This window comes from Propithecus coquereli, unplaced genomic scaffold, assembly GCF_000956105.1.
Source record: "Propithecus coquereli isolate 6110/MARCELLA unplaced genomic scaffold, Pcoq_1.0 Scaffold49, whole genome shotgun sequence".
NCBI lineage: Eukaryota > Metazoa > Chordata > Mammalia > Primates > Indriidae > Propithecus > Propithecus coquereli.
In genome coordinates, this window is record NW_012150729.1 from 1,051,530 (window position 1) to 1,064,434 (window position 12,905).

At 35.8% G+C, this 12,905-nt stretch overlaps 1 protein-coding gene across 1 annotated transcript in view; it reads right to left on the reverse strand.

Annotated features, from left to right (window-relative positions):
• PLA2R1 (phospholipase A2 receptor 1, 180kDa) overlaps positions 1 to 12,905 on the reverse strand; it is a 140,275-nt gene that overhangs the window by 12,275 nt on the left and 115,095 nt on the right. Inside the window, exons 18-22 of the mRNA XM_012655814.1 lie at positions 12,108 to 12,172; positions 11,529 to 11,632; positions 9,799 to 9,938; positions 802 to 919; positions 3 to 97 (exon numbers count right to left, since the gene is read on the reverse strand). Coding sequence (XP_012511268.1) covers positions 3 to 97; positions 802 to 919; positions 9,799 to 9,938; positions 11,529 to 11,632; positions 12,108 to 12,172 — 522 coding nt within the window. The remainder of the gene's footprint in view (positions 1 to 2; positions 98 to 801; positions 920 to 9,798; positions 9,939 to 11,528; positions 11,633 to 12,107; positions 12,173 to 12,905) is intronic.

Sequence of the window (12,905 nt, forward strand, 5' to 3'; positions counted from 1 at the left end):
GCCACAGGCTTTCCATTTAACCATTTTTCATAATTATCATTTTGTAATCCTATCCACACATTAGTGGTCTGGCCAAAAAGATTCATAGTAATGAAAGCTGAAAAATAAGAATACATTATCTAATTTAATACTGTAGAAACCATTTGGGTAGTCATCAAATTCTATTTATAGCCATGATTATATTTAAATGACGGCAAAATGTAATTATGAATCAATTGTAGGAATTTGTTACTTTGTCTTTGTTAAGGTAATGCAGTTTCTTTCACTTTTGTTTTAGTTTAAATTGACAGAAAGTAGCTAAATAACCTGAGATTTCATCGTATCATTAACAAAACAATTTCCAGTGTTCATTCATTGCCTTTCTAAACAAAAGAGGATTTATCTACTATATTTAAACTAAAGTTTATAATTGTCTCAATATTAAAAGTGTATAGGTAAAACTAAAGGGATCTAAAAAATCATACCATTCAATTATAGTAGACTATACCTGAGACTATTTTAGCTATTTTGAAATACAGATCATAAATATGTCCTGATTCTTTCTATTGCTGTTGGTGAGACAAAAGCCTCCAAAACTTAGCAGTTTATAAGCAATGCAGTATACTAACTTTTACAGATGTCATGACAAAACCTTATAGGTCAAACTGATTATGTATGTGTCATCAGCAATATTATGTTTTAAATTTATGTATGGAAATATTAAATTTGTGTGTGTGAATGTTAGTATTTTGGGGAAAATATTTTGATAAATACTTGAATAAAAATGGTTATTTTGGCCTGGTTGAACATCGAGTACTTTACCTTGCTCCACTTCACTTTCAATGGCGACCAGTGTCCCGCCTTCTTGAACACAGAAATCTCGAGCACTTGTCCAGTTCTTCTCATTGCTTGGGTCTTTGGGGATATTTATCAAAAGGCACTATTAAAAAAATGTCAGAACAAAATGATCATTTCTGTATTTTTTTAAGTGAATTAAAAATTTCCCAAAGACACTGAGAGTCATCAGCTTTGGAAATTCTTTTTAATTTTCTTGGGCATTTTTCTTTCAACTGCTCCGAAAGTGTTAAAGCAAAACAAAGAGGATCAGCTTTCTGGGTGAGTTGATGACTTGCCTTCATTTGCATCAAGAGGAACAGAAGCAAGGATGTCTTTTGTCATGTGGGATATCAGAACAGTGTCTTTTGCTCAATGAAAAAGAGTGTTCTTCCTAAAAGAGAGCCAGCCGGATTGCAAAGTTTACAGTGGCACAGCTAATCTAAAAAAGAATTCAGGGGTGGCAATAAACAGCTTCGTTCAATTTGATTTACAAACGTTTCCTCACTTTAAGTGAGAGAGGAAGAGTGGAGAATCAGAGCACACCAGGTGTTTAACTTCACTAAATTCTTGGAGTCAGCCATTTGGTCAGTAAATCCATCAGGAAGGGCCAAAAAAGATACGCTGAGCCCAGTGGGAAGAGGAGCAAGGGCAGGACCAATGAAACCTAAGAATAAAGAGAAACAAAGGGCGACGTTGGCCATCAGCGCTAAATGGAACACAAAAAGAAAGGGTGTGGAGTTTGGAAATGAGAGTTGATTGTTAGGCAGGAGAGAGACTTGTGTCTTTATCACGACAGAGGTTTCTTTATCATGGGATGGGGTGAGAAATAGAATGATAGGCAGGAAAGCAGGGCTGAAGATAATTTTTTTCCTGAAAGCTCGGTGAAATGTAAACATGTTGGTAGGACCAGATGGAGTTAGGTGAGTGGGAGAGAGAGAAGAGAAAGGCTAGAGTGGATCAGCCAGAGTTCTGGAGAAGTCAGGAGAGACTTTATGCAAAGGATATTCCATCTGGAATTTGCTAGGGTTTCCTTCCTCATACTCAATTCTCTCATCAATGAACATAGACAACCCTAGTCATTGATAGGTCAAATCCCAAGACCTTGCCACTGAGAAAATTCTAGCTACAGGGTAATTCTAGATTAGTGTGGAAACTTACACATCTTTCCTTCTCTTCCATCGGAATGATATCCTTCCCCATCACTCCTTAAATTCTAAATTTGTCAGTTCCCCACCCCTTCTTCTACCATCATACACTCCTCAAAAGCAGAGCGACCAAGTCTTACTCCTCTTTGAACATCATATCAGAGAAGGGGCCCAATAAACATTTATGAACCAAAATAAAAGTCAATAGACCCTAGAATAGTTGTCAAATGACATTGTCAGGCATTCTAGATTTAACTCAATGGTTCTCAAAAAGGGCAATTTGCCCCACAGGGGATATTTGACAATGTCTTGAGATATTTTTGGTTGTTGCGATTTGGGGGAGGAGTTGTTATTGGCATAGCATGTTGGGGGTGCTGCTAAACCTTCTACAATGCACAGGTCGGGTCAGTCCTCCACGACAAAGAATTATACAGCCCAAATGTCCATAGTGCAAGGTAATTCTTTTCAAAACTCAGTTCTGATCATGTTACTATTTAGTTTAAACCCTTAAGAAATTTTCCACAGCGCATAGGATAAAAACCAGAAACCCTGATCTAGGCTGAAGTTGAGTTACTAAGAGAGAAAATGCATTTGCAATTCTTCTGGTCCCCTTTGCCTTGTTTGCTTCACAAAGAAACTGAATTGGCTTTAAAGGAGTTTAATTTTATAACAACTATCCTTTTATCTATTTCCTTTTATTTTGCCTCTTTCCTCTAATTACAAATTCTAAAGAGTGGCACATACTAATTATTAGGAAGTCTTATCATTTAATGTGAATTCACCTTGTGTTCAGATAGTTACACTAATGTACCATTCATAAATACCAATGAACCTTATTGGTTCAGTTAGCTCAATAAATCTTTCCGGAAAACACCCCCCTCTTCTCTCCCGCAATGTTTGCTTCAGCCAAGATTTACTAGCTTGACTATGGAAGTGTGGCCTCCCATTACCACGACTTCATTGTTTCCAAAAATATAACATATTTACTAACATACTCTGAAATGGTGTCATTAATAATTAAAGCAAAGCAGCAAGATGAAGTACAGCATCCTTAATTTTAAATTATTTATTTACTTACTAATTTGCAAAATGTGATCAAGTTTAATGCATCTCTGATCATTACTAAGTTAATACTCCTACTGTATTCCAAACAAGTTTTGGATATAAAATTCTTTTTTGATTCAAAATCATTTCTAGCTCCGCTTTTGAAAATGGGATTCACAATCTTCCCTCCAAACTTAGTCTTTTCGCAGTGTCCATACTGACATTGAATGAAATAGTCAGCCCCCATTTATACATGTATAAGTCTGAACCCTGGGGGGCACCCTCACCCTCCCACTCTGCCGCCCCTACAGCCCTACCATTTCGACATCCCATTTCTCAAAAAGCCCCTTCACCGATCCCCTCATCTCTACTGCCCCGTGGTCTTTGCCACCCTATCTTAGCCCAAGGTACTAATCTCTTGCATGGACTACTGCAATAGCTTCCTAACTGCCCTCATCTTTCTCACCTTTGCCTTCTCTCATATATCCTTGGTATTGAATCTAGAGCGAAGCCTTTTAAGATTCAGTCCTAGTCATGTCCCTCTTTAGTTTAAAACCCTTCAACGGTTGCCATTACTCTTAGGATAAAAATCAGAAACTCTAACATCTAATGTCACCCTTGCCTATTTCTGTCTCGCTTTCCACCATTCTAGTTCTCTGTGCTTCCTTTAGTTTCTTGAATGTCATATTCCCTCTCCCCATAGGACCTTAGCACATGCTGCTTCCCCTACTTTTAATGTTCCCTGCCCTTCTGACCTCCTCAGTCAGGTCTTCCTGTTCTATACTTTTATAGAACTACATAACTTTTCTTCATTATATACATATCACGGTTTTAAGTTATGTAGTTATTTTCCTTGATTTACTAATGTTTGTTCTCTCTCTAGTCTGTAAGCACCAAAAGAGAAAGGTTTGTTGTCTGTTTTTCCTCACCATTGAATTCCCAGTATCCAAGGTAGTTAAATGAATGAATGAATAAAGTGTGAAGAATTTGAATAAATACCAAAAACAGAAGAGAGAACATTTTTAAGAAAAAACTATGCTGTGCTAATATCGGCCAATCCCAAACTAGATGGTACAAAGTGGCCATTAGCACTCAATCTAGATCTTGAATAACAATGTATAAGTAGAAACACAAGAATTAATCTCTCTCTCTCTCTCTCTCTCTCTCTCTCACACACACACACAAACACACACACACACACACACACACACACACACAATTTCTTTCACCCACAGCTCTGCTGAGACAAGTAGATGACCCACTCTCCCTGGGTTAACCCCTGATTAAGATTCTTTTATACTGTCAAACACAGAGAAAATTATTTATGAGACATTAGAAAAGATGCATAATTTCTGAGTACCTCAGTTTTTAAAACTCTGAAAGGTGATTAATTTGTCAACCAACTAGTATTTTTTTTCTTAGAAATAGCCAATAAAAATTAGTCCTAGGAAGGTGACAAACAAGAAGCAAAGTTTAATGGGACATAATATGTTGGAACCCATTCAGAACTGTAAAGTGAGTAAGATCTATCATTGCTCTCTCTCAATTTTGCTTCTGTAGCTTTATCTGTCGATTGGGGAAAATCATCCCCACTGGACTCCCCACTCCTCTCAGTTATCAATTCTCCTACCAGAAGCTTTTCTAATAATCTGATAAATCCACTTATTCCAAGGTGTAGATGACAGATGAGGCAATATCAGAAACATTCTTCATTTAAAAATAAAGGAACGTGTTAAGGCAAAGGGATGGAACTCCAGTGATAGAATTTTAGCTATTAATGTGCAAGGGAAGTCACTGTGGGTGGGGAGACATGCATGGTGACTCTGACACCATGCCCGGTAAATGGTCACCTACACAGGAAACCTGATGTGATGATGTCCTTCCTAATCAAATCCTCTGAATGCCTTGAAGACAACGTTCTGGAACTATGACTGTGGAAGTGCTGAGCAAATATTGGCTGCATGTTAGGATAACTGAAGGAGCTTTAAAAAAAATACAGTTGCCTGGATCCCATGCAGATAAGTTAAATCAGAATCTTCAGGACATCATTTGCACCTTGATGTTTTTAAAAAGCTCACCCGCTGATTCTAAATATTTGACCAGGGCTAAGAACTACGATCTAGCTGTTAGTTATCAATCGATGTTTTTCTGTAACTCTGAGCTACCTGAGGGTATTTTAATCATGCTCCAGGGCTAGTTTCAGAAGGCCCCCTGCTCTCATGCACGTGTTTAGCTCTCTTCCTTTCGTGGGAGGCATTCACTGGCTCTTTCGCCCTGAGTTCGCTCCACCATCACTGCTACCTTGCTCGTGTATACACATACTCCCTGTGTGTGCACAGGAGGACACGTGGGGTGCAGATAAGCTGTGTGGATGACAAAGTTTGGGGGAAGGATAATGGCCAAGGGATGAACCCAAACCAACAATTCTAGGTTTCTAAGAATTATTTCTCTGATGCCAAGGATTTGTCTTGTCATTCATTTTCTTAAAATATCCTTTTTTATACATGGAATGAAGTATGCAATAGTGACTAGAACAGTTGTGTTCATGCTTTGGGGTTGTTCACTATCTGCATGTGAACAAAGGTGTTCAGTATCTGTATCAAAAATGTGATTTTGAGATGAGGTAGGTATTCCTTTGTGCCTGTTCCCTGTAGACCACTACAGATGCACTTGTTCTAACAGTTGTGAATAACTAATTGTTTTGAACTAAAACAATTAGTGTTAGTTATTGATAAATAGTTTTCTATAACTCTGAGCAACATGAGTTATAGAAAAGTAGTTTTAGTTCAATCACCTAAATATAACAGTTAAAGCTATAAAGCTCTTCTAAGAAAACATAGGAGTATATATTCATGATCTCGGATTTGGCAATGAATTCTTAAGTATGATATCAATGGCACAAATAACAAAAGAAAAAAATAAACAAGTTGGGCTTCATCAAAATTAAAACACTTTTGTGCATCAAAGAGCATTATCAAGAAAATTAAAAGACAACCTAAAGAATGGGAAATATTTGTAAATCATATATCTGATAGGGGTTTCATATCTAGAATATACGAAGAATTTGTATAACTCAACAATAAAAAGATAACCTAATTTAAAAATGAACAAAGGACTTCAATAGACATTTTTCCAGAGAAGGCAACAAATGGCCAATAAGCACATGAAAAGATGCTCAACATCATTAACCAGGAGGGGACTGCAAACCAAAACCACAATGAGATAACACCTCACATGCATAAGGATCACAGATCACTATAATAGAGAAGACAGATAACAACAAGTGTTGCAAGGATGTGGAGAAACTGAAATCCTCATACACTGCTGGCAGGATTGTAAAATGGTTTAGTCACTGTAGAAAATAGTTTGTCAGCTCCTCACAAAGCTAAACACAGAATTACTATATGACCCAGTAATTTTATTTCTAGGTGTATAATCAAAATAATTGAAAATTGATACTCCAAAAGCAACTTATACACCAATGTTCATTGTAGCATTATTCTCAATAGTCAAAAGGTAGAAACAATCCAAGTGTCCATCAATGGATGAATGAATAACAAAATGTGGCGTATTTGTGTGTATATATATATATATATATATAGTGGAATATTATTTGGCCATGAAAAGGAATGAGGTTTTAATACATGCTAAAACATGGATGAACCTTGAAAACATCACGTTAAATGAAATAAACCAGACACAAGGACAAATACCGTATGAGTTCACTTACATACAATATCTACAATTCACATTCACAGAGGTAGAAAAATTAGAGGTTACCAGGAGCTAGAGGGGGAGGGAATGGGGAATTAATGTTAAATGGTTACAGGGTCTCTGTTTGGGATGATGAGAAAATTTTTGAAATAGAGATGACAGTTGTACAACATTGTGCAGGCAATTAATGCCACTAAATTGTACACTTAATAATGGTTAAAATGGCAAATTTTATGTTATATATATTTATCCCAATAAAAATGCTTAGAAAACCCAATTGTCAAAGGTTTTACTAAAAGACTTAGCCATACGCAGTCTTATTGAATATTAGCTACAAATTTCTCATACAGAATGTAAAAATAATTTAAAATTGGCAGAAAGATTTTGTAGTTTGAGAAAATAGGAAATATAAGGGAACAATCAACTATTAAAAATAGTGTACCTCAATACTATAGTAAGGTTTTAAAGAGCCATTATATTATTCTAGAAAATATCTCCCAGTGCCATCTGGCTGATTGTATCACAGGGCTAAGCTGGTGTGGCAATTCTTTTTTAAAAATCATTATTAAAGACTTTATTATGTATTTTTTAGAGCAGTTTTAGTTTCACAGCAAAATTAAGAGGAAGGTACAGAGATTTCCCATATATCCCCTGTCCCACACATGCATAGCTTCCCCCATTGTAATCATCCTCCACCAAAGTGCTACATTTGTTACCACTGATGAACCTACATTGACACATCATAACCACCCAAAGTCCATAGTTGACATTAAGGTTCACTATTGGTGCACATTCTGTGGGTTTGTACAAGTGTATGATGACATGTATCCCCCACTGTAGTATCATACAGAGTATTTTCACTGCCCAAAGAATCTTCTGTGCTCTGGCCATCTAACCTTCCCTCTCTGCAACAGTTGGCAACCACTGATCTTTTTTGCTGTCTCCATAGTTTTGCCTTTTCTAGAATGTCATATAGTTGAAATCATGCAGTATTGTAGCCTTTTCAGATTGGCTTCTTTCTTTTAGTAATATGCATTTAAGTTTTCTCCATGTCTTTTCATGCCTTGATAGCTCATTTCTTTGTCATGCTAAATAATATTCCATTGTCTGAATGCATCACAGTTTTTTTAATCCATTCACTTTCAACAGTGAGTGGTTTTTCTAAGTTTTGGCAATTATGAATAAAGATGTTATAAACATCCACGGGCAGGCTTTTATGTGGACATAAGTTTGCAACTCCTTTGGGTAAATACCAAGGGATATGATTGCTGGATCATATGGTAAGAGTATGTTTAGTTTTGTAAGAAACTGCCAAATGGTCTTTCACAGTGGCTGTACCAGTTTGCCTTCCCACCAGGAATGAATGAGAGTGCCTGTGGCTCAGCATCCTCGCCAGTATTTGGTGTTCTGTGCTCTGGGTTTTGGCCATTCTAATAGACGCGTAGCACATCTCACTCATTGTTGTTTTAATTTGCTCTTCCGAGTGGCAATCCTTAAGTTCTAATATAAAATAAGAATATAAAGGGCGAGACCACCCAACTCAGGGTCAGAAAACATAAGGTAATTCTCAGCCTGGCAGTTATTCATTGTGAAGTTTCAGAAAAGTCACACAATTTTATAAGCATCAGTCTTCTCACATGTAAAATGGGGATAATAATTCTGTATATATTAAGAGTTCAATAAAATAAAAAATGTATATGAAATCACTCAGGGAAATCAGTTAGCCAAGAGGGGAAGCAACTAAAATGTGCGTTAATGGATGAATAATAAACAAAACGTGATATACGCATACAATGGAATATTATTCAGCTTTAAAAAGGAAGGAAATTCTGTTACATGCTACAACATGGAAGAAACTTGAAGACATTACACTGAGTGAAAAAAGCCAGTCACAAAAGGACAAATGCCGTATGATTCTACTTACGTGAGTTATTTAAAGTAGTCAAATTCCTAGACACAGAAAGTAGAATGGTGGTTGCCAGGGGCTAGGGGGAGAAAAGATAGAGAGTTGCTGTTTAATGGGTACAGAGTTTTGTCTTTTGTAAGATGAAAAGGGTCTGGAGACTTTTTGCACAATATGAATGTACGGTACTTAACACTAGTAAACAGTAAACTTAAAAATGGTTAAAATTGTAAATTCTATGTTATGTGTATTTTATCATAATTTAAAAAAAATAAAAATCAGTGCCAAATGTAAAGTGGGTACACAATAAATGTGAATAAAATCCAAGTGGCCCCATTGCACAAATTAACAACGGGAGGAAGAACCCAAGGAGAGGAAGCCCTGCCTCCTCTCTTTCGCTCTAAGTGCTAACTGAACGCTTAGATTGAAAATTGGCTGTCCACGACTGAAGAGCAATTTCATATTAGCATATGAAATTATGACACAGTTTGGGTTTTTTAATTCTCTAAGAGTTAAACAATTTTAATTTGGGATGGATTTTAATTACTTCCACCTAAGGCCTATAAAGTTATTTTATTATAAAACATAAGGAGTGGAGGGAAAGTCCAGACAGTAATTGAAGGCAGTATCAGAAATAATAAATCTGGTTTACAATATCCCCACTGGCAATTTTTCTTCCTTAATTCAATTCCGCATGGAAGCACCAGCTTTATGAAGCTCAAGATGACAGTGACCAAGCTAAGTTATTAGTTCGTCAGTTCACAGGTAGGCAGAGCGCTGTGCTGGCTCCAGGCAGAGAAGCCACAAAAGGAGGAGATGGAATCTGGGCCCTCTGGACAGGATCATGGCCTAGACACACGCAGGCACATGCATGCACACACATGCACACACACACACTCACACCACACAAAAGAAACATTCATACAGCACCATAAATGACTATGCCAGGAGTATACCAGTGAGGGATGGTGTCAAGGCTGTGTTTGACAAAAAGTTTTTTGTTCCAAAAGGTTTGTTACTAAACGGAAAACAAATCTCCTCAAAGTTGTGACAAAAAAAATTCCAAGTCCTATGGATAGCTCATAGTTTTTAAAAGCCATCCCCACTTTTTGATTCCTTTCTAAAATTAATATCAACAAAAGAGAAATAGAGGCAACTTTTGAAAAACAAGTTTACCTTGTAGTTAAAATATAGCCATCCCTTGGGACAGGTTCCATGTCGTTTTGGCGTATCGTTCTCTTTCTCTATGACCCAAATCTTCTTTCGCTTACAGACACTAGGCATAGAAACTGAACACTCTTCACTACCCCAGAGACCTGGAGGAGAAAATGGGTTAGAAATGGCTTAGAAACATGGTGACTCTTCATAGGCTTTCTCTATAATTATTTTTATGACTGCTACGGTTTTCCATAATTTATTTTTTTAAATCTAGAAACTAAACTAAACTTAACTACTGATCAGAGAATTCTCTAGTGACAACAGCTAACTGGGCAAGGTGCCAAATCAGTAATTCTAATTTAAGAATGTAGAAATGTTGCAAATGCAAAGAAATACAATCTAAACAAATACTGCAATTAAAATCGCAGAACTGATTAAAGTCTTAAGAATATTTGACTTAGATAGCAAAAGAATACTTTGTAGAGGACTAGTTTTGTTTAAAAATATTCAGCTTCAATGCACAGAGAGAAAAAAGACTCTAAAACAATACAGGATTATTTCTACTTTATAATTCTTTAGAAAATATAATAATTCAGATAAACTAACTCAGCAATTTCTAAGAAAATAGCATTCCTTAACTCTGACCTTGAAATAAAACAGACTCACATATAGACATGCCCTCAGTAAGATATATCCTCAAGTCCTTAGCCTCCTGCAAACTGATTTTTTTTTTAATTTAGAAGAGCTGTATTTTCAGAGTAAGGGTTATAGAACGTATTTCGTTAGCATTCAAGTCATAAGTTCCAGAATAGCGCAGCATGCATGCAAATTGCAAGGGCAGGCTCAGTTTTCTAGTATTAGGAATATGAGCCAAAAAGATGTTGGCATTTTCAAGGAGGGGCTGGAATACTGTTTTCAATGCAGATTAGCTGCTATTCTCCAGGCCTGTAAAACAGCCCTTTCTGTAGGCTGTTGTGACACCTGCTGGCAAAAGCAAACTGATTAACCACATGGATTTTCCTTTCCTAACTCTGCAGAGGCCCTCACACCAAGGACTGCCCTCCCTCCATGTTTATCTGTCTCCTAACCTGGGCACAGGTTCATTAGGAATCTGTTAGAGAGGGAATATCATTACCTTTTATTGGTTAGAAAAAGGCGGTGGGGATGAGTGAACAATCAATCTGACAACACTGTACTGATGAAGAGAATTAAAAACCAGTCTTCAACCTACATGTGCTTCTAAATCCAACTTGTAAACAGTTGCTGTTTAATTAATTGCTGTTGCAAGCGGCAATTAATGCCAGGTATTTAAAAAAAATAATGAATAAAAGTTTTTATTAAATGGGAAAATGGTAGTAAATTTCAGAGAGGTTAAAATTTCTGGCCAATTATAAATTGGATACTAGGAAGAGATAAAAATGAAGCCATATTGAAATTTCACAGAGAATAGTATTTACCAGGTATATATTTTTTAATAGTTTCAATGGGTGCATTTTTGGTGCTGTTTTGGTCCATGAGAGAGGACTTATTTGATGTAAATTATTTTCAAGAATGTGAATGCAAGGATTAAACAGAAGAAATGGCCATCCTTAAGCCTTAGGACTGACAAAATTGAACACGGTCAACTGAAAAGAAAAAATAGTTAAACAAAATCTTCTCACTGAACTCATGCAATGAAAAGGAGACTTCAAACCTCCTGAAAATTATCAGTTTGTACTATAAACCCAAAAATGGATAAGTAAAATAACCTGTTATGGAAGAAATGAAGCCACATCTCTGGCTTTGATTATTCACAGATCTTTCTCTCCCTTTGTCCCAGTTCTGGTATATTACTGGTGTTCCATCTCTCCAGCTATGGGAAAATCAAAAATTTTAGGCTCTCACTCATTATGCATGTTCAATCTCCAATACCATTCTTAGAGTTTTGGGGTATGGATTAAAGGTATAATAATTTATTAAATTAAAAAAAATACTCACGTGTAACACAGTGCTTTTAGTTAACAATACTGTATTGTACACTTAAAATGTTTCTAAGAGGGTAGATTTTATGTTAAGTGTTCTTATCATAAAAATGAATGAATAAATAAATAAATAGGGTAGGAGGAATCTTTTGGAGGTAATGGATATATTCATGGCATAGATTGTGGTGATAGTTCTGTGGGTGTATACTTAAAACACTCATGTCTTTGGTTAGGGAAATGAAAATTTATACGTTGAAGATAATGTTTGAAGACTATCCAACAAATTGATTACTAAAATCTAATCCAATAATTCTGCATATTAAACCTATCAAACAAAATTAAATGTAAATTGATCTAGGTTCATACTGAAATTCATCATTGACTCTTTCTTCTTGAAGTCCAATCCACCAATTTGCACCATACTTGGATAGCTATTAAAAGAAAAAAAAAGGGAAACGTCAGCATTTATTCTACTTATTTTCCTTTTTCACTATTAAGATTAATGGGATTGCTACTAATAGCTTTCTAGTCTTTAGTATTTTACCCAATTATCTAAAGAAGAGTATACTAAGGTCTAGCATTTTGAGAAAACTTGAAACTTCATTATTCTAAAATACTCCCTCCTCATTATGAGAGAAGATTGGAATCAAACATTTAAAATAATTTTAGTGTCATAGAACTTGAAAAGTAAATTTTCCAACTCTATAAGAGGGATTTAAAAAGTGATGTTGTAAAGTAAAATAGAAAATGAATTCCTTTTCTGACTAAAAAATGAGTGGTTTACCCTTTCAGTGATTTATAGAAGTTCAGTGACTATGTCATATCTATTTGAAAAACAGTTCAGGGCACAAAGACATCAGTAGTATTAATATAAAGATTTTGAGTTTTAGTCATTAGTCTGATTGCTATGCTTTAAACAGTATTCGCCATTCAAACAGAAAGACGCAACATAAGACATACATAAGAATACTACAGAATTCCCAGTATTTAAACAACTTGAAAATTATCCTTTATATATTTTATTAATTTTACACCATTATTAATCACTTGGACTAAGTACAATAAAGTATAAAATTGAAACACCATGTGCACACATGTGCACACACATACACACATTAGAACAGATGTAATATTGGACTTATAAGCCAGGAAATTGAAATTCCC